At 37.1% G+C, this 27,364-nt stretch overlaps 1 protein-coding gene across 2 annotated transcripts in view; it reads right to left on the reverse strand.

Moving 5' to 3' along the window:
• Positions 1 to 10,697: 10,697 nt before the first annotated feature.
• Positions 10,698 to 27,364, reverse strand: part of GSTCD (glutathione S-transferase C-terminal domain containing) — a 130,558-nt gene continuing 113,891 nt past the window's right edge. Inside the window, exons 9-12 of one of the 2 annotated variants that reach the window (XM_079919580.1) lie at positions 20,253 to 20,386; positions 18,081 to 18,111; positions 15,149 to 15,218; positions 10,698 to 11,878 (exon numbers count right to left, since the gene is read on the reverse strand). In XM_079919580.1, coding sequence (XP_079775706.1) covers positions 11,742 to 11,878; positions 15,149 to 15,218; positions 18,081 to 18,111; positions 20,253 to 20,386 — 372 coding nt within the window. In that variant the 3' untranslated portion in view covers positions 10,698 to 11,741. Of the gene's footprint in view, positions 11,879 to 15,148; positions 15,219 to 18,080; positions 18,112 to 20,252; positions 20,387 to 21,861; positions 21,932 to 27,364 lie in introns of those variants that run through there. The other variant, XM_079919581.1, reaches the window with a different exon arrangement.

Consider the following 27,364-nt stretch of genomic DNA (forward strand, 5'->3'; position numbering starts at 1 on the left):
TATAAAATTCTTTCTCTTGCACACAAAATTCCCTTAGCCAACAGTATTCACCAACTTCCTCATTCTTTCAAAAAACTCTTTGGGTCAGTTTTTTAATTATTATTGTGGTAAGAACACATAATGTGAAATCTACCCTTTTAACAAAATTTTAAGTGCACAATACAGTTTGTTAACCATAGGCACAGTATTGTACCTCGTATTTTTTGTACATCGGATTTTTAGAACTCATTCATCTTGCCTAACTGAAACTTTATACCCATTGAACAGCATTGCCCCCGTCCCCAGCCCCGAGCAACCACCATCCTGTTCTCTGTTTCTGTGAGTTTGACTATTTTAGATAGCACATATAAGTGGAATCATTCAGTATTTGTCCTTCTGTGACTGGCCTATCTCCACTTAGCACAATGTCCTCAGGTTCATCCATGTTGTCACATATCACAGGTTTTCCATCTTTTTTAAGGCTGAATAATATCAATATCACATTTTCTTTACCCATTCATCTATTGATGGTCATTTAGGTTGTTTTCATAGCTTGGCTACTGTGAATAATACTGCAATGGACATGGGAGTGCAGCTATCTCTTTGAGCAACTGATTTTATTTCTTTCAGGTATATACCCAGAAGTGGGATCGCTAGATCATATGGTAGTTCTATTTTAATTTTTTGAGGAACCTCTGTACTGATTCCGTAGGGGCTGGAGCATTTCACATTCCCACCAATATTGTACAAGGGTTCCAGTCTCTCCCCATCCTTGCCAACATTTATCTTTTTTTTTTTTTTTTTTGATAATAGCCATCCTAACAGGTCTAATGGTATTTCATTGTGTTGGGTCAGTTTTGTGAACTGCTTTTTCTTCTAGCCCATAAGCCTTCAAAAGAACAAATAAACAAATAACAAAATAAACAAATAAACAGTATTCACCTAAAAGTTAGTTCTTAACACATTTTGGATCACAAGACCTCTTGGAGTATCTGATGAAAGACACAGGATTCTCTTACCAGTAAAATGCACACATACAATAAATAACACAAATTATTTCTTGAAATGATGGACCCCAGATACATATTTATGAAGGCCAGTTTAAGGTCACTTGCCTAGATTAAGTGATTTTCCAGCTTTTTCGACACCTAATGATTTAACTCAGGGATTAGCAAGTGTTTTCTGTGAAAAGCAGGAGGTTACATACTTTCACCTTTCACCTAGTCTCTATTGAAACTGCTCTGCATTTGCACTCAAAAATTGTTATAGAAAATACATAAACAAATGAGCATGACTGCTTTCCAATAAAATTTTATTTGCAAAAATAGGCTTTGGGCTGGTTTGGCCCTTGGGCTGTAGTCTGGCAATCCATGAATTAATTATTTCAAAGGATTGAATGGATTGCAGTAGTTAGGAACTGGGAAACTCTTGAATACACACATACACAGACACACTACAAAGGCCATACAAATCCACAGTAAGAGTAGCAGCAGCTATATATCCTTTCCTCTGGAATGCCTAAGATGGGATAAGATGATCTTCCCTCTCCTATCATATTTGATAACAATCTTTTAATTTGCATCTGATGGCAGCTGGTGTCTTCTTTCAGTTGTTTTGGAACATCACCAGAGCTATCCATTAGTGCTTATCAGTGACATAAGTCATAATATATTTAATTTCTGACTGGGGAGGTAGCAAACGCTCAGGATTTAGTACACATTTCTCAATACTTACATCCCACCTTGTCTTCTTAAGGACAAGAGGCCTCTTTAAGGAATCTGTTCAGGGTTCCATTCTATTGTCTATTATTACTGTTTCTAAAATTTATTCTTGGAAACCACTCTTGATGACATTCACAGTAAAATCCTCCAAAAACTGTAGCAATGTGAGTATAAATTCTATACAGTAAATGTCTGTACATTTAAACATCATTGAAAGAAAAACTTGCAAGCATCTTGCTGATAGCTGCCAGCAAGTCTTCGTGAAGAATAAACATTGTCAGACTAACCTCATCTATTAGGATAAAAGTCCCAGGTAGATCAAGAAAAAGAGATAGTTCTAATTTATCTTGGCTCTCAGAAGGTTAGGTGATTCAGTTGTATGAGGCAATAAATTTAGAAAACGTGGTCTGGACAGCATAACTATTAGATGAGAATACAAATTGCTAGAGGGTCAAAAAATAATACAAGGTGTTTCAAAGTCAGGTAGGAGCCTAGATTTTTTTTTTACGTTTTATCACCAGCCTAGGTAAAGAAATAAAAAAGTCAACCCAGACAGTGTCTTAGAAATAGGTAAGTGATTTAAGAAGAAATAGAAAATCTAAATATACCAATGATCACCAAAGACATTTAATAAGCAGCTTAAAATCTAATTCCTATTATCCTGTCCCCAAATATACTGCATGGTTTTACAGGCCAGTGAACGAAGCATTTGAGGAAGACAATTTCTAGGTTATAAAAACTGTACTAGAGAACAGAAACAATAATTTTCTTATCACTTAATGGTGCTAGAATAGCCTTGATCCTGATACCTAAACCAGATCAGGATAACATCAGAAAATGACAATCACATGACAATAATGCTTATGAACAAAGATGATAAAATTAAAACATTAATAGCTAGAAAAAAACTTATCTTGAGCAATTTATGTTTTTCCCAAGAGTATAAGGACAGTTTAACATTAGACAATATATTAATGGAATTAAAATACTAAAAGGGGAAAAAGAGATGATCACCTCAGTGGATACAAAAAAAGCATTTGCTAAATCAGCAATCTATACATGATAAAGTGGGAATTGAAGGGAACTACCTTGTTCATATACACCAAGCTCAGAAGTAAGAAGGCTGGACATTGTTAAGATGTTAATTCTTCTCTATGCAATCTCTAAATCCAGTAAAGGCTTTTTCATAGAACTTGACAAGTAGATCTTAAATTCTAGATGGAAGAGAGCAAAAGGGCAGGAATAGCCAAGATTATTTTGAGGAAGAACAAAGGCAGGGCTTCTCCCTGCCAGACATCTAGACTTAGAAAGCTGCAGGTCATTAAGACAGTAATTAGCATTAATGATTCTATTCAGGTAGCTTCTGTAAAGCATCCAAGATTTACAGCCCAGGAGGAGGTGGAAATTGAGCTAGGTTTGGAAGGGAGCCTTAGGAATATTGAAAGACTTACCCCTAAGACTCAAAAGGTAAAATTAGGATGGTTCATTCTGATGATAATTCTAACAATACTACATAAGCAATAATAAACAGGTAAAAATAATACTTTTCAAGTCTCTTCAAATTTAAAACAAAGAAAGTTAGTTCATAGCTCCCGCTCCTTTCCACTGACATAAGCACCTGAGATGCCTTTTAAATGTAGCACAAAGAATGTGGTTAAAAGAGAATTTCCTTGAGGTGAGATATGGAAAATATACTAAAGATTTATGGAGAAATAAGCTAAAATCTGCTGGGGGTTTCTTCAAAAATCAGATTGACTTTAGTCTGTCGGGAAATTTGGGTGCTCAATTTACTAAAGGTGTTGAAATTCATGTTTTGCTACATCAATTATTTCTAGTTGTGTAATTCTGGGAATAACGTGAAGATGTTCTCTTATGGGGAGATTGGGGAGGGAATTGAGCTGTATTAATTTATATGCATTGTTTCCTCTCTCCCCATGACCTTCTTTCACTTCCCCAAATACACACACAGATGCTTTCCCAAAGTAACTATCTGCTCTCAATTCAGCAGCAAACGTGCCTCCAAGTACTCAGTTAAAAATCCAATTAAAGAGTATCATTGTCATCCCTGCATTGTGGAAGTTCTAAACTCAAAATATAATAAAGGAAGAACAGTCGCCATTTACCTAGGAATGTACTTATGTATTTTTAGTCTCATTAAATTCAAAGTAAACTGTGGGATGATCTATGAAGGATCTAATAGAAATAATAGACAGGTTTGAAACAAAGAAATGAGTCAGATGATCATTTAAAATTTGCAGTGAAAGTAAATTTGGTTATACAGAAAAGTCACCTTTATTACTATTATATATAGTCAATGCCTAGTTGGTTATGTGTATAGACCATGGTCTTAACTGTGTATGGTAAATTTTTACCCTTATGCTGTGTTTCCTTGCCTATCCAAGAAGTTCTAGCTCACTTTTCTTAATTACTGAGAACTTCGTAAGGGATAAGGTTGTCGTTCTCAACAAAATATGTGGTGTATTCCAAAATTATACTGGGATATCTATTATTTTCAGATAATTGAGCGAGCTCTTCTGTGCAAAGGAGGAAGCATCATACAAGGAAAGTAGTCTGTGAGACTCCCAGGCTGTGCATACGGTCCCCTTCTGACTGAAAGGCAGGCAGATGGTGAGAATTGATCAGTAACTGAGCCCAGTCATCAGACATGTGAAGAGCAAGCATCTCTTTTCTCACTGAAGCAGCCCCACTGACCGAGAAATGCCCTCTCCCTACAGATTACACATTCCATGGTTTTCTTTCTTTAATGGTCGTTCAGTAACACTCATTTAACAGATATTTACTAATCACTTCGAGTGAGCCCTGCTCTATGCTGGGACAGGTTTATAACGGTAAACATCCAACTGACATTTGTTGAGAAACTTTTCTTCTCACTTTAGCTTAAGCATATTCCCTTTTGCCTTTTCCTCCTTGAACAGCGAAAATAATTTACCAGTAGTTTCTGCATAAAAGCTATTCAGATGACATAGGCAATAACTGTCACTGCTTATTCTTCTTTACACTGGATTTGCTAAATGTGTTTGAAGAACAATAAACAAAATAAAAACAACATAAATCCAAACAATAAGAAAAGCCCACACGCCTGATGCTTGGATGTATGTCTACAGATGGGAAAGGAAAACCTCATATGCATTTTCACCCCATATGGAAGGTGTTAAATATATAGTATTCATTTTATAAACATTCACTGAGTTCCTACTATGTGCCTGACACTGGACTAAGTACTGAAAGTATAATGGTAGATAAAACAGACTGCTTGGAGCTTAAATTCTATGGAGGGACAAATAATAAATGTACACAGAGGTATTGTGGGGAGATAGCAAGTAACCGGGAGAGGCCACTTTAGTTAGGCAGAAAGCTTCCTTCTAGAAGGTGACAGCAGCTAACACAGTATCTGACTCACATTACGGAAACGTTCAGGATGCTTTAGATCAGTCATCCAGTAAATATTCTCCTCTGTTTGCTGTTGAACTTTGTTTTCTTGCTCGATTATAAATGTTGTTATTCAGGTCAGATAAACTAGACCTACAAGCAAACAAACAAATACAAATGAACAAAACTTGGCTTCTTTAGAGAGCTATGAAAAAGGAATCCTGCAAAAGCAAATAATGATTCTTTTATTGTAAATATTGAAAAAAGATTCTAATATTTGGCTAATTCTTTCGGGCAGAACATTGAATTCTGTTACATTTTTGCTTCCTTTAGATCAGTTATAATGTTATTTGGGGTCACGGATCCTTTTGAGAATCTAATTAAGACTATGGCCCCTCTCTCTAGGAAAATGCATGTCTATCTGAACCATAGGGTACAATTTCAGGAGAGAGACATTCTCTGTCTCAGGTCACAAACCCTTGAAATTATTACCAAACATAAAACTTACTTGCTAGATGTCAAAATGTCTTATAAAGCTGCAATAATTTAGTGAGTATGATTCTGGTACAAGAATTCAATAGAAAAGAATAAAAGCGAAGAAAGTCCAGTGCATACTTAGTATTTTAAAGGCATCTGGAATCAATGGAAAAAGTTAGATTTTTATAATAGTATGGTGAAAAGTAACTAATAACATGAAAACAAATATTAGATTTCTACCTCAAACCACCCACCGAAAGGAATTCTTGCTGAGTAAAAGATTTAAATGTAAAAACTAAAATTATTAAAGAATTAGAATACCAAAAATATAGGTGAGTATTTTTTTATCACTGGGTGGGAAAAATCTTTCTAAGCAGAGATCACAAGAAAAAGAGTGACACATATGATAAAATGTGTATTTTAAATTTTATAACAGCAAAACAAAAACAGACACAACACCTTCCCCCATAAAGGCCAATTTAAATTGTAATGTAATTAACAAAAGTCTTTAACCCATAAATAAACCTTTAGTGTAAATCAACTATACTCCAATAAAAATTTTAAAAATAAAACAACTGAGAAATATATATATATATATTTTAAAAACCCTTTACTAATCCTTATATAAAAAATGAAAGTACCAGATGAAAAACGAGCCAGAAATATGTACACAATACTTGACCTCAAAGCAAGAGGTCAATATACGTTGATTAAATGAACAAATTGATGAATTGGCAGAATGTAAATGGCCAATAAACATATGAAAAATATGCAATTATATGAATAATTTCAAGAATGAATATCAAAACAAAATAGGATTTTTGACCATCAAATTGGCCAAGATTAAAACAAAATTCTGATAATGCCTGTGTTGGTTAAGAGTACAGGGATATAAACAATCGTACATTCCTAGGCATGTAAACTCATACCTTCCTGAAGGAATATTTGGCATTATAGATCAAGCACTTTAACACAGGAGGCAGAATTTGCAAATTTGAGACTCCATTTAGTAGAAGTTTCTCCAACCTTCTATAACAATAAAAACAACCCCTTTGAGCATCTTCTGGAAAATTCCTTTCTGAAAGTAAGTATGAAAAGTCCACAGAGCAATGTCAGAAAAGCCTGTGGCACATACATGCCTTTTCTCTCTTTGATGGACCCAGTAAAATGCCCTACACCAAGGCAATAGCATTCAGAATCTGTTTCTAAACTGGAAGATACAATGGCCTTTTCTTTCTGTTTTCTTCTTCCTTCTTTTCCTTTTCTTCTCCTTCTCCTTCAACTATATTGTTGGTGGTACATTATTGTTTGCAATTATCTGCAACCCGCCTCCCCCCACGCCCCCCACCAAGGTTATATACACATCCCCACCCTGTTAAACTCAGGAGTGGCTATGTAATTGGCTTTTGTCAGCAAAATAAGGGAAGTGCAGTATAACGGATCTGAGCAGAATCTTTAGTAGCCAGCTGATAGTTTGCCAAGCCTATTTTTCCTTTGCCATGAGACAAGCTACGTTCCTAGTAGAGGCTGCCTGGTCAGATGTGAAGATAATGTAGAATCAGCGCTAACGTGGATATGTAGTGTGAGCAAAAAATACATCTTTCTTGTGTAGAACTTCAAAAGGTACAGGGACTTAGTTAGTATAGGCTGTTTCAGCCGATCCTAAGAGGATTGTTGAGGAGCTTGAATTTGAATATTATCTCTGCCATTCACTGGTTAAGTTCAAATCTCGGTCTGCTCTTACTATGAAACGTTGGCCTTAGTTCTGTAAAATGGGATTACTAATGGTGTGTAGCTTTTAGGGTCATTACGAGGATTAAATAACTTAAAAAAAAGAATAAATAAGTTATTATTTGTAAAGAATAGTACGTAGCAAATACTAAATACAGTATTAGTGTTTGTTAAATAAATCCGTGCGTGTGTGTGTGTGTGTGTGTGTGTGTGTGCGCACGTGTGCAGAACAAAGTCTAGGAAGGAATACAACACAGTATTAAGTTACTTTAAAATGTTTCCTCTTTTTGTTTAGCCACATCTAGTTTTTCCTCAACAGGCATGTATTTCTGGTGTAATCTAAAAACCTATTCAAAAACTCCTAACTACTTTGCATTGAGAGTCTGTTTTCAAAAATTTGTACTTTAAACAAAATGTATGCCTTATTACAATTCCATGACTTCCACAGGAACATAGCTCTAATTATACTATGAAAGTCAATAGAAAAACAGGTGTCAGTATGTGGAAGTTCTATTAACAGCAATTTTCTGGAACCACAGAGCTGGCAACACTTGTAGCCAAAATCTTGAGAATGAGGTAAAATATTTAACTGCTGTTATGCACATTTTACTTTGCATGTATGCTCTGAAAATATTTTGTTTTCTAATATGAAATTTGTCTCCTTAAATAAGATAAAGTTGTCCCCTGCTTCTTTGGGCCAGGCTCAAAAGTCAATGAACGATAAGCTCTGGCTTCTAATATTACAACCATGGGGGAGACAAATCATTGAGGAGCAGCGCTGCTTTTGATGGACAAGGGTAGGGGTGAGACCAGGTCACTTTCTGGGATTGTTGTCACTGCAACAACCTTGCTGCCTGTATCCAACCCCTTTTATTTGCTCTGGCTGAGAAGCAGCCTTGGCAAGGATTTACTCAGAAAAAATCAAGAGCAATTGTTAATACCCATGTCTAGGACTGGCCACAGCCATCACAGCTGAAGAAGTCCATGCCTGAGAACAAGGGTGGGAGAACAGTGGGATCACTTCCTTTTTTATTCTCCATACTCATCATATGGGCTTTTATTTTTGTGGGTGGGGAAGGGGTGCTTTGAGTCACTTGGGGAGGATGGAGAAGACTCCTCTGGATGGTGCACATTCTATAATAGGTACCTAACTCCAGGGAAGTTAGGAAAGGCGTCCCTCAGGAGGTTGAGTTTAAGAACAGAAGGCTGAATGAGATGATGTTAGTGGGACGGGTAAAAGAGGCTATTCTGGGTAGTGGGAACAGTATGCAAAAACTCAAGGTAACAGCCTCAGAACTATCAAAGAATAATAAATAAAACATCTACACTGAAAATTATAAAATATTGCTGAGATTAATTAAAGGAGATCTAAATGCATGGAAAGGTACATTATGTTCATGGGTTGTTAGACTCAATATTGTTAATGTGTCCATTTTCCCTAAACTGACCTAAAGATTCCAGGCAATACCAAAAATCTCAGCAGCCTTTTTGTTTTTAAAAGAAACTGACAAGCCAATTAAAAAATTTATATGGAAAAACAATGGATTTAGCACAGCCAAAATAATCTGCAAAATAAAAAGTGAAATTGGAAGACAAACTACCTAATTTCAAGACTTCTATAAAGCTCCAATAATCAAACAGATGAATGGAACAGACCAGAGAATTCAGAAATAGACTCATACATATACATCTATCGTTTTTCAACTGAGAATTCAGTTGAAAGTCAATTCAATGAGGAAAGTTTTTTAAACAAATGGCACTGAAACAACTGTATATTCCTCAAAACTTACCTCTATGAGTGAATACTGATTTGAGATGAATCATAGACCTAAATGTAAAAAGCTAGAATCATAACGTTTCTATAAGAACATAGGAAGAATTTTTATAATCTTAGGGTAGGTAAAGATTTATTAGAGAGGACACAGAAAATATTAAGCATAAAAGACAAATATAAATTAGGCTTATTAAAAATTGAAACATTCATTATAAAAATGAGTAAGCAAGCCACAGACTGGGAAAAATAGTCTCAATACATTTATATGACAATGGACTCATATCCAGAATATATAATCAACAATAAAAAATACCCCAAATTACCTAATTTTAAAAATGAGCAAAAGACTTTAGTAGACACTTTATAAATGATGCTTAACATACTAGTTATCAGAGAAATGAAAATTAAAACCACAATGAGATACCATTTCACATCCACCAGAATGGTAAAAATTCAAAAAACTGACAACATCAAATGTTGGTGAGGATGTAGAGAACCAGACCCTTTATACATTGCTGGTGGGAATATAAAATGGTACAACAACTTTGGAAAATTGTTTGGCAACTGACATTCATTTCTTCAATGACCCAGCAATTCTACTACTGGGTATTTATCCAAGAGAAATGAAAATATATGTCTACAAAAAGACTTGTACAAGCACATTCATAGACCTTATTCTTAATATCCTCAAAGTGAAAACAATCCAAATAAATACCAGTAGGAGAATGGATAAACACATTTTGATATAATGAAATACTACTTAAGAATAAGAAGAGAGCATTGATACACACAATGAAGTGGATATTTCTCAAAAAATACCATGTTGAGCAAAAGAAGCCCGACACAAAAGACTACATACTAAATGACTTCATTTATGTGAAGGATAAAAATAGGCAAAACAAATGTAGGGTGATAGAAATCAGAGAGTGGTTGCCTTTGGGGTGGGGGAAATTGAACTGAAAGCACATGAGAGAATTTTCTAGACTGACAGAAATATTCTATATCTTATTTCTGGTGGTGCTTGCATGAGTATATATGGTTGTCAAAACTTCTCAAACTGAACACTTAAAATCTGCTATTTTGGGCTTCCCTGGTGGCGCAGTGGTTGAGAGTCCGCCTGCCGATGCAGGGGACATGGGTTCGTGCACCGGTCCGGGAAGATCCCACATGCCGCGGAGCGGCTGGGCCCGTGAGCCATGGCCGCTGAGCCTGCGCGTCCGGAGCCTGTTGCTCCGCAACGGGAGAGGCCACAACAGTGAGAGGCCCACGTACCGCAAAAGAAAAAAAAAAAAAATCTGCTATTTTATTGGCTGTAAATTTTTCCTCAATTGAAAAAGCCCTGGATAAAAGAGCATGGTGTGTTTATACGTGCAAATGACTAAGATACTCAGGGCTGATGGTTAATTCTTTTAATTTTATCCCAGAAAGCAAGAGTTCAAACCCCCATACCCTTTATAAATTATTCCTGTATTTTAATCCACAGTGACGAAAGAGTTATTTATTAAAGCCCTTTCTCCTCATGATATGTGTCATACGGGGGGTTGAAAACATCAAAATCGATGAAATAAATCTCAGCTCAAGTGGAATAACCCAGGACATGTAAAAAATAATTAGCAGCATGTGAGAAAAGACCTGCCATCTGGTTTTAAAAACTTTGGCTGGTGGAATAAGGACAATTTGGGTGGAGAGAACTACTCAAATAAGCTTCCATACTCAACTCCTTCCACCTCCTTCCACCAAAAAAAAAAAAAAAAAAGATTGGTATCTGAAAAACAAATCCTGTGACCATACATTATATTATGATGTAAAGAACTTAACTAATTCATGAACCTTTCTCTTGTACATGATTTACTTCTACAGGCAAGGCACTGTGTCTGTTGCAACTCATCTTTGTATCCTTAGACGAATCTAGGTCAGGATCTTGAAAATAATGGATCTGTAACAATTATTTATTGACTTGAATTAATAAATCAATGTATTTACTGATTAGTTAGAATTTAAGTCCAAATTACATGTTCCTGTAATGGGAAGTTTACTAAAATTATTTAAAATCTTCATATAAAATGTTTGAACCAGCAATGATCTTATTTGGTAATTTATGAGAAATATGTTTAAAAGGAGTATATGAAATGATATATAAGTCTAACTCACCCCGGCTTAAAAATATAAGCACACTGTAACTATCTGACTAGATTTTTGAAAAAATTATTTAAAAACTACAATTGTTAAAAATATAAAAAACAAACAAACAAACAAACCCCACTGAGTCTAGTTTTGGTCTCCACTTGAATCTCTAAATGGTTTTAAGGCTGCAAGTACATTCTTTTGAACTGAACCCCACACTGGCAAGATCAGAAAAGCTGTGAACTGAGAAAGAAATCGTTATTCCAGTAATGGAAACTCCTCTCATGAGTATCACTCTGCTGGCAGCTGAGACTTCTGGGGATTCTCACTATGAAAACCAGCAGTCCTTTAATCACAATTACAAGAGCATTTGTGATGCTTTGCAGGCAGCCTTCCTCCAAGACTTTCCTGCTGTGTTCTTCCCTGAGCACAATAGGTTCAAGATGGCTAATGCTGTTTCCTAGTTATGCCAAGACCCTCCTGAATGCCACTGGGCTTTCATCACAGAGACGGATGGCAAAACATCAAACGTGGAATATCTCATTCTAAATGGGGACTCCCACAATCATGTTATTTTTGGGAGAGCAGCTCTCTGGCTCCATGGACATCACTTGAATGGAGTAGCCACGTTCTTCTGCAGCTCTTGCTCGATCCAGATCCACCAGGAACATGCACTGTTTTCCTGAAATACAGTAAAATGGTAACATGAGACACCCTTCAGCTAACAGTGCAGCTTCAATTTGTTTAAGGGACTCTCTACAATGACAAAATCTACGAGTACTATGCAAAATGATGTTTGCCCCCAAGTCCTGTTCCGTCTCTTTCAATTTAATTCTTGATCAGTACGGACAGAAGACAATTACAAATATAGGACATTTCACAGATTTGTTTCTGCTAGTAATTTAAAGAATGTTAACCTTTTAAAATGTATTTATATATAAATCTCAAATAAAAACTACAGATTCCATTTCCCACTTTGGTTAAAAATCCATTTTAACACCTTTCCTTTTCCTTTCATGCCCTATGAAAATACATTATCTGCAATATTGTAAAAAAAAAAAAAATCTGTCTTTAAGAATGTCTAAAATAACATCCAGACAAAGGGATACCCGAAAGACATATTACATTTTGCACATGGAGTTTTTAGGACAATGAAGAAATAACAGAAAAATATTTGAGAAAATTCTCAACTGTGTGCTGATTATTTCAGGTGGATGTGTAATGTTGAGTGTAATATAATCTTAATTTAATAGAGCTCCTGTACCCTTATGAAATAGCGGTAATTCAATTTTCTTTCTAATATTGGAAAACAAAAGAGGAAACTTGACTGGCAAGCAAAGCAGTTATTTTGTGCCCTTTGGCAAATGCAAACTTCTAATTCAACGTAGCTAAGGAAAAAAAACTGATTTGGGGTTGAATATATTCAAAGCTAAGGTTTACTTTTACACTTTCAATTTCTTTAAATTCAATATATAAACGTTTTCATCTTCTTGGAAAAAGGTTACTGACTATGCAGAACTTCATTCGTTCCATTTTTTCCTCAATAATTACAATAATTCCTATACATTATTTTAAAATGATTTATTTGAATGACAGCAGAAATTGCTAAGCTAAAACAGCTTTAAAAGTAAAGACGTAACTGAAATAGAAAAGTTCTTCTGTGGAAGACAGATGAATCCTCCCACAAAAACAGTGGAAGGTGAAATAAGTAGGTAAGAAATTGACAACGAAAGATTCAGATTTAAAATATGTTGTATGGGCTTCCCTGGTGGCGCCGTGGTTGAGAGTCCGCCTGCCGATGCAGGGGACGTGGGTTCGTGCCCCGGTCCGGGAAGATCCCACATGCCGCGGAGCGGCTGGGCCCGTGAGCCATGGCCGCTGAGCCTGCGCGTCCGGAGCCTGTGCTCCGCACGGGAGAGGCCACAACTGTGAGAGGCCCGTGTACCGCAAAAAATAAATAAATAAATAAAATATGTTGTACATTTCCCCTAAAAGGCCCCATGCCAAAAAGGATGAACTGCGATAGAAACGATATAAAAAGAGATGTCTAGGATTCTATTTAGGCTAAATGGCCCCCTCGTCATCAACAGCTGCATGGCTGACATTCTTTTTTTCCTTAAAATACTGTTCCTCCTTTAAGACATCTGTAAATGCTCCCCCCTCCACCCCACCTACCTTTCAATTTAAAATGAAACATTCTCTGTCAGAATGGGATGCTCTACATTCCTTCAGTACCCATTCTGGATTTACACTGCAGCTCATTTACCCTTGGCTTTGACCCCAGTCCAGTTAATTTTTCCTTTTGCATTACATAGAAGAGTCTCATGTTTTTACATGTTGAAGAAGTGTCTTCACAACTGAAAGTCAGTTGTTGGTAGTCTACCTTTCGGGGTCTGGGAAGCTTCCTAAAATGTTCACAGAACAAAAGTATGGTTCAAAGAATAGATGTAGACATTTCATGGGGTCTGTGACTTTGAACCTGACTTTCCCTCCCTTCATGCGGCGATCTTGCCAAATGGTCCTCCTCCTCCACTCTAGCAATTTCCCTCCCAGCCACTCCTTCTGGTTTGATGCCTAAACATCAACATATACACCCCCATCCATCACACCAATTATGCCTTCATTGACTCTAGTGGAGCTGTAGCAAATGTAACTTGATACACATACATACACACACATACACACACACACACACACACACACACGTAAATTATACCTCTCTCTATATATAGATTCAACTGTGCATTCAACTACTCAAAATGTTGGGAATGGGAAAAAGAGGAGGAAGAGGGAAAGAGAATGAAAGAGGTTGCATGCAGGAAAGAGCAAGCTTCTTCCATATGTTTATGCTCCAGGGTGTAGAAAAAGAAGGAAATCACTTGTTCCTTCAGACTCACGTCTCAAATGCCTCTCCAACTGTGATTATCTTGCTATGCTGACCTTGAGTTTACAGTTTAAAGATAACTATTTCTCATGCAACATGGTCCCTGAATGCAAGCTAATTACTACACCTGGTGCTGAGCCAAAGAAACAGCAATCTGTTTTCTGCTATATCATGATGGTCTCCAATGCGGGGCTTTTCTGAATAATTTTTAAGATTAGTTTTGACTTTATTTAATCATGTTAAGCCCTAATTTTGGAACCTAACCTTCCAGTGATGTGACTCTATCACTGGGGGTCACTGCAAAAATGGAGCTTTATGTCTGGAATCAAATAATTAGGGTTTACAGTATGGCTTCACCATCCACCAGCTGAAGGATCCTGGGCAAGCTCTCCCATCCATAAAATGTAAACAACAGCACATACTCCATAATTATTTTTATAAGAATTTATTGAGATCATGGGTGGAGGACATTTAGCTCAGAGCTTAAACGTGCAATAGCTGTTAGCTGCTATTATCCTTCCAAATGTGATCACTTTTTCTAAAGCAAAGTCTTGGATAAATTCATTACTTAAACTTGAAATGCTATTTTTCTTCCAAGTTAGGTAATGTTTAATAATACAAATGTCAAATAAATTGGTCTATGATTAATAATATACGAGTATACTTTTTTCTGAAAAGAAAACATCATCATCCTTGTTTATACATTTTGTAATATATCAATTTTGGCATGCATAGCTGATTTTTCCATCTTTAATATTTTCTTCTATGGCTTTTGATAGATTCTTCAGTTTGTTTGTGACAATAAGATTTAACATAATAATTCTACTCAATGTACAAACACTGAAAATACATTGGAAAGTATTAATGTTGACAAAAATGGGACAAAATATTGTTATAGTTAGAGCCCTTTTCAAGATAGATTTTTTTTTCTGGGAAAAACAAACTTTAGTGTCTTGTTGATAAATGGACAAAATAGAGGTTCCCCATTTTCCCGTATAGAGTTGGTCCATTGATTCCTAGGCATCTTGTATGTAATCTACTCAACAGCTGCTCTGTGAAAACACATACCTATGAGCCTTCGTTGGGGTGGAAGCTGGACAGCTGTCTGATCTGCAAATCTGCATAGAATCATGTGTTCCTAAAAGAAAAAGCAATGGACTGTAGCTTTACTTTAATCTGCTTCAAAATTAAAAAACAAAAAACGAACTCCTTTTTCTGGAACTCTACATTGTTTAATTGCATAAAGTGCTGCACAAATAGTATTTTTGAAAGAAGCACATTTTCAGAAAATGGTACTCAATAACTTTTTCTCCCTTCAAGTAGACTGTTCTTCAGATATAGTTCTTAAGAACAGATGCATGGAAGGGCCTCAGGGCTCTTTACCCAGCTGCTTTTAGCCAAAATATGCTTACAATTTTGTGGTTATAATGTGTTAAACTAAAAGACCTAAAAGTCACTTATATTTTCCTTTGAATAAAATTTGAGTCTCAGGAACATGGCTCCAAGAAGACATTCTAAGTGGCTTTGCCTCTACTACGAGAAGGAAAGGAAGTACTATAGAAGATCACTACTGTGGCCTCTGCAGTTCTCCCACATCCCCAGCAGGGTGCTGGCTCCTCTTCTGCTTGGCTGGACCCTTCCATTCCCTCCATCCCTTCAGAGGAGAGAAGGCTGGCCCACTCCCTCCTCCCACTCCAGAAGGCTGCAGGAGGTGCATTATTTGTGCTTTAAGACAGACTATAAAGGGGACTGGAGAGAATGGGAGGGAGATTATTGCTTCTGCTTAACAATTTTAGGAAAGATTAATTTAATGAAAAGAACAAGCCTTTAAAGGGACAGAGAGGTGATGAGTCTGCACTGCACTCTTATATCTATCTGCAAGTAGCCCAAGGTGAGTGATTACTCAGAGTTGAGATGACTGCACTGCTCCCATGACAACTGTTCATTCAAAACAGCTGTAGTTTCCAAGTGTGTAAATGATCTCACCTGTCAGCTTAGCAAACAGTGTTAAACTCAGATCAATCATTTGTCTCCTTGGTCTTTTGTACATTCAATTTGAGGCCTACATCTTTTAAAAAGGTTATCATGATTACCTTATTAAATAAGTGATTTGCAGTGTTGGTTCTTTTTGAAGGGTTATTTTTGTCTCAACTTTTAAATAAGTTTATTCTGATTACCTTATTAAGTAAGTGATTGTGTGATGTTGGTTCTTTTAGAAGGGTTACTTTTGTCTCAACTCTAAAAAAAAAAAACTTCTTTAATGGCCACTATAAAATTTAGTGGCAATGGGTAGGATACTAATAAAATGATTCAAATGAGTAAGATTTACTAAGCTCCTATGAACTGGCATAAAGAGACTGAAGAATTTAGAATTATATAATTTGAAGAAAAGCATGCTCTTTATCCTCATGTTTGTAAATTAAGGTTCACTTTAAGTAAAGGTAATGTCAAGGCAATCACAACCTCAGATGAGGTTTGTTTCCCTTGTCCTGATAAGTCTCATCATATTTTATTGGAATTATTTGTGTATGTGTTCTCCCCAGTAGAAGTTAAATTCTGAAAGGGGAAGGCACATAGTAAGTACTCAGTAAAGGCTTGCTGCCTAAACTGAACTATGGAGAAAAATACTTCCAAGGTGACTCTCAAGATATCCGGGCACTAGGTTCATTTAGTTCTGCCTGCCAGTCCACCCACCATGGTTAAGAAATACTGAGATACCATCTTGCAATAGCATCCGAGAGGTTAAGACTTCTCTGTAGAGCATTTACACCTAAGACACTCGAAGGGCGGGTAGCCAAGCAGCTCTGGGGGTGTGGGAGAAAGAGGAGAGAAAGATGAACTGAGGTACCAGGGATTTTATGCTCTCTGAAAGAGCCTGGGTGTCCCATCTCTCCCAACTCTAGAAAGTTTACATTTTTTCCCCAGCCAGTGAGGCTGTGGCAGCCTACCTCCTCACTGCCCTAGGTTTTTCCCATATACCCTCTTAAGAGTTTGCTTTACCTAGCATCACTCAAGTACGGATTAAAAACAAAGGTCTAGTTTTTGGTTTTTGTTTATTTATTTTTTGCTCAGACTGGTGACTCAAAACTATGTAATGTTCTGACTACCGCTGGAAGACAATTCTCTGTGGGTCTCAAAACTATGTAATGTTCTGACTACCGCTGGAAGACAATTCTCTGTGGGTCTCTTGTGTTTCTTCACATCTTATAAGCAGAGGCACTGTCTTTGTTCCAGACCAGGGGCTGGCAACCCAAATCTAGCCTATGAACTGTTTTTGTATGGCTTGAAAGTTAAGAATGGCTTTTACATTTTTAAAGGGTTGTAAACCAATAAAAACAATGACAAGGACAATGTAGAGTATGTGGGAGATTTGCAAGTGGCTAGCAAAGCCTAAACTATTTACTATCTTACCTTTTACAGAAAAATTCACCTCTGTTCCAGATTATCTTTACAAAGACATTTGTATAGTGAACGGCCTTGGAAGCTATACAGTGTCTCCCTCTAGAGAAAAGGGGAGGCATGCTTACTTAAAGACTACATCGTAAAACATTTGAGTTTCCTAAACTCAGGTTTCCTCCCCTATAATGCAACTCACTGTATATATGTAGGTGTCCGCTAGCCCTGTTTGTGCTGCCCTGTGGGAACTGGGCCTCAGAGAGTCAGTGTAAAAATGCTGATAGTCTGGCTACTCCTACTGCTGTGAGCAATTCTATCCTTTGTCTCTGACTCAGGAGTTTCCTATCTTCTGCCAGCATCCATGAAACTGTGGCAGGCTAACTTGTTAGCTGGTGAGTCGGGTAAACTCTTGGACCTTTCACAAATCTTGTCAACTACTTGAAGATTAATCTTGATTTGCCAACAAGAAAAAATATCTGTATTAGATGTTCATGAGTAATTCAAGTATAACTATAGATTATATACTCCATTACAAATTTGAGAGGGAAAATAAAGAAGCAATGAAAAGTATGTGAGGAAAACATCTAGATCTTTTTAAAGTTACCTTGTATGATAAAGTTTTCTTGAATTGTTCACTGAAATAGAAAAGAGAAAAGAATTACTCATTTTAAATACCAAAGATTAAGAGTAGAAATAGTCTTGAAATTAAATTATAAACAAAAATATATATTTTATCTGAAGAGTATATAATACTGTCCTGAACTAAAAACTATGCCAGTTTGAAATATCTTTATAAAAAGACAAAAGTATACCATTGGTATGTAATGAATTTTAAAGAATTTCTTTCAAAGGTTGTTTACACTAGTAGAGAAGTATAACTTTTTTCTCTTCCCCACATGGGTGCACACAGATTCAGGCACTTTAAAAATGTAGGTTTTATTGTTATTCAGGTGCGGTGAGGCCAACAAATCAGGAGAGGACTGCCACTGCAAAGAAAGTTTGTTATTCAGAGTTCCCAAGAAGAGGGGGCAAGCCATGTCATACAGGGTCACATGTGAAGCACCCGGTTGATCAGGAGGCAGAGACAATGGGGTAAAACACGGTCAATAGCCTTTATTACGTATTCCAGGAATGGCAGGGCAGAGTGATCAAGCTTAGGACTGGCCGGTTGGAACAATGTCAGTAGGTTCTGAAGCATAGGGGCTATCCTTAGTTGTCTGGCACCTGGCCCTAGGGTGATGAGGGCAAAGGGCTAGTGACCTGGGAGTTGTCCTCTAATGACAAAGGGGGCAAATATCAGTAAATCTACAGAGATGTGAAAAAGTTGACAGTCCCTAAATTGAGGCTTTAAAAATCAGTTAAGTGAGATTGCAGGCTGAACAACTCAAATTACCATTCTTAAGAATCTTTATAGTGCTAGACTTACAAATTTCTTGATGGGTTTAAACTACACATTTTATCTGTATAGATTTAGAATAAAATAAAGTTTCAAGTATTGAATAACCCTCAAATTATATTTTATTTTTTGCTTTTCCATAGATCCTTTGTTCTTCTCTCAACAGTTGCAAATTATAGGAAACAACAAAATAATGAAATAAAGAAAAAGAAGGCTATTATTTTTACTTTAAATTACTTAGAAGCTCTTAAGTACAAATTCAAATGGAAATTTCGAAGGTTTCTAAAAAGCAATGATGAAAATGATCAAGAAGTCTTTTTTGATACATGATAGGACAGACTTTCCAAAACTAGCATATTTAATCTCTCCTATAATTAAAATGATCAGCTGGATTCTCCGTAACTATAAGTCAGAGTGAAATGTCATAAACACCAAGAATGGCCCTCCACTAGGTTTAGTTAAAGTGGTGAGAATTAAAATGTCTCCCTTTTCTATGTGGGATAAGGAGGACTGTAAAAATGGCCATTGAGCTTGCAGGTTAACCACCACCACTCGCGGGCAGAATTTAAAACTACTACTGTTACTACTACTGTTACTAGTTAGCAACAGCTCACATTTATGGAGTGCTTACTCTGTGCCACTTCTAAGTGATTAACATATATATCATTCAATTCTCATAAAAACCTTGAGGTAGTTACTATTATAATCCCCCTTTTGTAGATGAGCAAATGTAGGCAAAAAGAGTTTGAGTAGATTGCCTGAGGTGAAACAATTTACAAAAGCATGAGGAGCTGGACTTCCCTGGTAGCGCAGTGGTTGAGAGTCTGCCTGCCGATGCAGGGGACACGGGTTCGTACCCCGGTCCGGGAAGATCCCACATGCCGCGGAGTGGCTGGGTCCGTGAGCCATGGCCGCTGAGCCTGCGCGTCCGGAGCCTGTGCTCCGCAGCGGGAGAGGCCACAACAGTAAGAGGCCCGCGTACCGCAAAAAAAAAAAAAAAGCATGAGAAGTCAATACTTGCATCCAGGTGGAATACTTCCAGGTCCTAAGCACTTAACCACTACACTCTACTGCCTCTCACAGGTGATGATTTCCATTTAGAAGTACACAGAGAAGTGCTGAAGCTGGCAGACTTCCAGTCAGCTGACTCCTGGATACACTCGCTTCTAAATTTCAGCAAGAGCTGGATTTAGGAGAAAAAAATCAAGGGCAGACATGGAGGAGATCCTCTCTTCCTTATACAGCTTATAAACAATACTTGCCATTGTGGAAAAGGAAATGAGCTCAAAACTGAAACCTCCTTGCAACTTTATACCAAATGAGTTTTGTGTACCAATTTAATACTCATATTGGTGCCTTTGGCAGAATACAAGATTTCACCTTTTTGGAAAATTAAACTTTGAAGTGTTCTGAATGAAACCATAACAGCAAGGGCACGTGACAAAGGAAGCCCGTGTTTTGATGCACTGCTCAATCACCATGTCTGTTGCCACTCCACAAGCATGCAACGCCACCTGGAAAACAAAACCAGACCTCAGCACTAAGTTCTTTTTTAACTAAGAGTGCTACTTTGTGCCATTAAAAAAAAAAAAAAACCTTTTGTGAGGACTGTTCCTTAAGAGGTTTCAAGTTACCAGAATATTATTTCATAGTAGTTTAAATAGTTCTCATTTGGACATACCAAAGGACTAATTAGCTATTCATATTAATTAAGAAAATTAAGCAAGAGGTTGCAAGATTACAAATGGAACATTTGTAATGAAGCACAGGATTCATTCAATGGAAAATCTGATGTCATGTTAAATACGGAGAATTCAATATGTATGCATGTCTAAACTAATGCTCTTGCTGATTGAAAATTCAGTTCAGCTGTAGCATTGCGGAAAGAACTCTACATTGGACTCAGAATTTCTAGTCCAGAACTGCAATTGGCTGTGTGATCCTGGGCTGCTTAAAATTGAACTTCTTTGGGCCTCAGTCTCCTCAACCATAAACTATGGTTAATAATACTGACAATGCTGTTGCAAAGATTTAATAGAAGTGTATGTGAAAACAGTATTTCAAATGCTGTCTGAATAGACTCTAATCAGTGTTGTCTAAAACTGATCAAATCATATTTATGTAGCACCTGTTCATATTCATATAATTACAATTCTTAACATTGAATGATGAATTGTATGAAATATTTTTAATGGCTTTATTTAAAAAGGAAAAACATTACGGATTGAAGTCATGATTAGCACATCAATAATTCATGAAAAGAAAAATAACTTTAAAATGATTTTAAAACATGTTTTTGGAACAAATCTCTTAAATATATCTATACTGTTTTACAATCTAAAGTAGACAATTGTGAAAATTATTAGGCTAAATAAGGAAAACTAGAACCCTGAAAGAAAATCAGATGTAGGGATCTTGAAAGATGAAGCATTTTGTCAGAAAAATGCTCAGATCTCCATTTCATTCTGAACAGAGGCAAATTGTATTGGATAATAATTGTTCTTTCTAGACACAAATCTCTCAACTTCAGGGTAAGGAGGCACTTTTAGGGTAAAGACAAAGAGATTTTCTGGAAATTTCTGGATGTTAAGTATAAGTCAGATTCCCCATTTGAACTGGAAAACCAAAAACAAAGTTGTACTGAGAAGAGGAAAGCAAGCTCTCTGCTCGCAACCCTGTTCCTGAATTCTCCCCTCCTACCAGGCGTCCATCACCTCCATAGAAGTCAACAATCCCTATGGTTGCTGTCAACCTCCCTTCCTGCCCCACCGTGAAAAAAGAGCCTAGGCAGGCTGCCGTCCAGTGAAGGCAGCACCAACTACTGGAGAATTAAAGAATCTTGGTTTCTCATCTGCCCCTTTATTTAACCAGCTTTGCAGGGTAAAAATCGGGCTAGTTCTTATTTTCGTGAGTAGCTGGAGAAAACCTCATAGTGAAAATTATAGATGCATTTTTCCCTGGAGGGAGAGAGAAGAGATCCAACACTCACCTAGTGCCCTTTACGTGTTGGCAGCTATGCTGGGTGACGGTGCGCAGATCCTTCTGTGCTCACCACAACCCTGAAAGATTTTTTTATCTCCATCTGAGAAGCGAGGAAACTAAAGCTCGGGGAAATGAAGAATATGCTCACAACATAGCAGCTCCTGAAGGGTGGGATCCTGATCCAGAACCTGACCTCAGTGTTAATCACATCAGGCTGCTTCCCCATGAAACTCTCTTAAAGAAAAGTTTCGACAATTTATTTTTATAAATATCCCTTTACTTAGGTTCACATTCCTTTTGCTACATGCTAAAGAGTGAGTTTATTTCCCTCACTTAAACAAAACAACTAATTCTAAGAACTATTTACATGATGGATTTTATTAGGTCTAAAAGGTTTTATTGCATCACTTGCTCCTAATTTCCATGCCATCAAACGCAGGTCAGAAAAAAACAGGCAAATAGGGCTTCCCTGGTGGCCCAATGGTTGAGAGTCCGCCTGCCGATGCAGGGGACACGGGTTCGTGCCCCGGTCCGGGAAGATCCCACATGCTGCGGATCGGCTGGACCCGTGAGCCATGGCCGCTGAGCCTGCGCGTCCGGAGCCTGTGCTCCGCAACGGGAGAGGCCACAACAGTGAGAGGCCCGCGTACCGCAAAAAAAAAAAAAAAAAAAATCAAGGGCTTCCCTGGTGGCGCAGTGGTTAAGAGTCTGCGTGCCCCGGTCCGGGAGGATCCCACATGCCGCGGAGCGGCTGGGCCCGTGAGCCATGGCCGCTGAGCCTGTGCGTCCGGAGCCTGTGCTCCGCAACGGGAGAGGCCACAACAGTGAGAGGCCCGCATACCGAAAAACAAACAAAAAACAGGCAAATAATGATATAGATCAATGGAACCATATGAATACAAAAATTTAACATGCAACAAAGGTGGCACTTCAAACCACTGGGGACAAGATGGACTTTTTAATAAGTGACGTTGGGTTAACCTGATAGCTCTATAAAAAATAAAATTAGATCCTTTCCTCTCACCACACATAAATTTCAAATGGGTTAGAGATCTAACATGCAAAAACAAATTAATAGATAAAAAGACATAAGTAAATTTCTCCATAACCTAGGGGAGTGGGAAATAATTTCCTAACTATGTCTGAAAGTCCACATATAATAAGGGGTAAGGTTAATAAGTACATCAAAGTAAAAATGAAAAAAAAAAAAACCTTTCAAATGACAAAACCCAAAAATTATATGTAAAAAGACAAATGATAAAGAGAGAAAAAGATTTGCAATTTATAGCACAAAAGGTTAATATACTTAATATATAACAAGCTTTTAAATATAAAGAAAAAGCCTAATAATCTCATAGTAAAATGGGCAAAAGATTTGGACAGTTCATGAACAATAGTATGCAAATAGGCCATAAACCAAAGTTGTTCAATATTGTTCAAAATAAGAGAAATAATTATTGAAATTATACTAAGATAATTATCTAATGATCACCTATTAGAGTGGCAAAAATCCTAAAATTTGATAACAGTCTATCAGCCAGACTGTAAGGAAACAGATACCATCATATATTGCTGGTGGGAATACAAAAATGTCACAACCCTTTGGAGGAAGAACTTAGCAATATTCAGCAAAATTATGTGTAATTCGTGCTTTCACTTGTAATAAAATCTATCCAGTGGACACACTGACAAACATATAAAAAGATTTATTCACTGAAGTAATATTTGAAATAACAACAAAATGGAAACAAGCCAACTTCCCACTGACAGAGCACTGGTAGAATAAATGTAATGGAGTACTCTGCAGCTATAAAAAGGAATGAAGAATATACATGGCTATGGAAGATGCTATTGCATAAAAAATAACGTTTAAAAATTCTCAAAACTATTTTCAGTAATCATTGTTACTGTTTGTTGTTTTAGAACTCTAATGTGCATATTATGGGATAAAACAAGAAACACGCTATGTCATTAGGAAACAGAATTTTTTTTAGCATAGAAGAAAATATAAGAGATAGACAAGTGAGGTTAGGTTAAAATCCCACAGTGCTGAATTTAAGTTGGAAGTATCAGTACGAACCCATGAAGATTTTGTTTAATAAATAAATAAATAAATAAAAGGTATTGCCTAGTTCAGATGACTGAAAAGCCTAGAAACAAAGACCAAACCAGTAGCAATGACCATCCCGAGTACCTACACGGTGGTAAATAATAGCATCTGCTCTTAAAAGAATTTTGAGCTCCATGGAGACATAGCTGATGTCAGACATGAGGCAGGAAATATACAAGATGAGCTGGAACGTCTTGTTATACTGAAAGCATGGATGCTATCAGATACCATTGAAGCCTTGTCAAAAACACTCAGGAGCCAATGGGAATATCTAAGCATCAATGAGAACTGTAACATCAGTGGACTGAGTATTTCAAATATTAAATTGGCGAGTCAATAATAATTATACCAAAAAAAAAAAGCCTAACTGGTCACATCTGGCATATAACCAATTCACTTTGAAAACTGGAAATTACAGAAAAATAATAAAGTTTTCTCTGGCCTTTCCTATGTGAACTGTACCTCAGTGTAACCAAATAGTTGATAAAGGAAAGTAAATGAGGCAGAATATTAAAATAGAAGACTGTCAGCAATTTGCAATCCTTATTGAAATAATGAGCTGGGGCAATGACCATGAACGCTGCTCACATTATACAAGAGACAACCAGACATGGGCCTACTGATAGAACACACCACCACCTGTGATGTAGTCTTATCCCAAAAGTGAACCTGGATCTGATTATGTCTCTACAATCTAGACCTAAGTAGCAATCTCTAGGCAATACAGGGAACAGGGTAGTACGTGAAACAAAACCAGGGGGATGAAATCAGCAAAATCCACACTGCGGGAAACTCTAAAGGACAAAAGACATGGTTATGTAAACAAATAAATTGCAAAAAAAAGAGACAGGGATGGTATGGTAGGCAGAATGATCTCCTAAAGATGTTCACATCCTAATACCTGGAATCCGTCAACATGGCAAGAAATTTTTGCAGATGTAATTAAGATTAAAGACCTTAAAATAACAAGATTATTTTGGATTACATGGGTGGGCTCAACCTAATTATGTGAGGCCTTAAAAGTAAAGAACTTTTGGGCTTCCCTGGTGGCCCAGTGGTTGAGAATCTGCCTGCTAATGCAGGGGACACGGGTTCGAGCCCTGGTCTGGGAGGATCTCACATGCCGTGGAGCAACTAGGCCCGTGAGCCACAACTACTGAGCCTGCGCGTCTGGAGCCTGTGCTCCGCAACAAGAGAGGCGATAGTGAGAGGCCCGTGCACCGCCATGAAGAGTGGCCCCCACTTGCCACAACTAGAGAAAGCCCTCGCACAGAAACGAAGACCCAACACAACAAAAATAAATAAATTAATTAATAAACTCCTACCCCCAACATCTTCTTAAAAAAAAAAAAAAAAACTTTCTCAGGCAGGAAACAAGAGATGAAATAGAAAGAAAAGTCAGAGAGAAGGACTTGACCCACCATTGCTGGCTTTCATGGTGAAGGAGGCCATGAGACAGGGAGTGTGGGTAGCTGCAGAACCTGAGAACGACTCCCGTCTGACTCAGCAAGGGAACAGGAACCTTAGTCTTATAACTGTGTGGAGCTGAATTCTACCAACAACTTGAACACTCCTGGGACCACTCCCTCAGAGACTTCAGATAAGAGCCGAACCAAGTCAACAGCTGATTTTGACCTAATGACACCTGATGCAGACAAACTAGTTGAGTCCACCTGGATTTCTGACCTACAGAAATAATATACGTTATTTTAAGATAACATTTGTTATATGTTGAGATAATATATGTTATTTTTAAGCTGCCAAATTTGTGGTAATTTGCTACAGCAGAAATAGAAAATGAATGCAGATGAAAACCTATAGATATTAAGCCTTAAGATTCACATCAACCATTTCCATCTTTGTATCTTATTTCAATCCTTAGTAAAATAAATACACACACAAAAAAATCATGAGACAAGCGGCGTGGAGAGCTTCTGCAGCAACATGAAGTTGAGTGATTTTGTTGAGGAATTTGTTATTCTTTCTTATTGATCATTAAAGGTCTATAATTATTAATAGTTCTAGAAACGGCACAATTCATTGATTCATTAATCGGTTCATTCATTAATTCACTCAGCAATCACTGGGCATTTCCTATATATCAGTATTATGGTAGTGGCTTGGAATACAAAGGTCAAAACTATGATCCCTTTCTGATGCTCTGTCAACAGTGACAACTTAATCCAAATCACGTAATACATTAATTAACTCAAGTGCAAATTGCATAGGTTTAGGCAACTCATAAAGTTCTGGTTATTTCATGTGCTAACATGTGTGACTCACAGGGGATACAAAGAAGAATAAAACACTACACACCAACAGCATCCAAGTAGTACCCAAACCTGTATTATACAAGACAGAATGCATTAAGTGCCATTAAAAAAGTACAAATAGAAACATCAAAGGAGGGAGTGGGATATTCAGATGGGGAAAAATCAGGGATGGTGAACTGGAGGAGGTGGTGTTTGAGGAGGGCCTTGTAGGATAGAAAGGAATTCCAAAAGCAAAGGAGCAAGAAGCACAGCAGCAAACAGGAGAAAGCACGTTCCTGAAGCATGCAGCGACACTGATAATACTGCTAATAATAATAATATAGAGTTAACATTCCTGAGTAATGCTAAGTGCTTATTCTAACTGCTTTACATGGATTTACTTGTTTAATGCACAACCCTATGAAGTAGGTACTATATATATTTATTTATTTTTTCTACCTATTTTATTGTGGTAGAAAAACAGAGAACATAAAATTTACCATCTTAACCATTGTAAGTGTACAGCCCAATAGTGTTAAGTATATTCACATCATTGTGAAACAGACCTTCAGAATGTTTTCATCTTGCAAAACTGAAACTCTATACCCGTTGAACAACAACTTCCCTTTTCTCCCTCCCTCCCTCCAGCCCCTGGTAACCACTATTCTACTTTCTGTTTCTATGCATGTGACCACCTTAGATACTTCATATAATGGAATCATACAGTATTTGGCTTTTTGTGACTGGCTTATTTCATTTGGTATAATGTCCTTAAGTCTCATCCATGTTGTAGCATTTGATAGGACTTCTTAATAATACTCCATTGTATACACTCATCCCTTCATATCTGCAGGTCTCACATCTGCAGATCAGTCAACCTCGAACTGAAGATATTAAAAAAAAATTCCGGAAAGTTCCCCAAATGCAAAACTTCAATTTGCCATGCACCAGCCACTATTTACATAGCATTTACATTGTACCTACAACTATTTACATAACATTTACATTCTATTAGGTATTATAAGTAATCTAGAGACTATTTAAGGTATCAATATATGAAAGAATGTGTGTAGGTTATATGCAGATGCTATGCCATTTTTTATAAGGGACTTGAGCATCCTCGGACTTTGGTATATGAGGGGGTCCTG

This window comes from Stenella coeruleoalba (assembly GCF_951394435.1).
Source record: "Stenella coeruleoalba genome assembly, chromosome: 4".
NCBI lineage: Eukaryota > Metazoa > Chordata > Mammalia > Artiodactyla > Delphinidae > Stenella > Stenella coeruleoalba.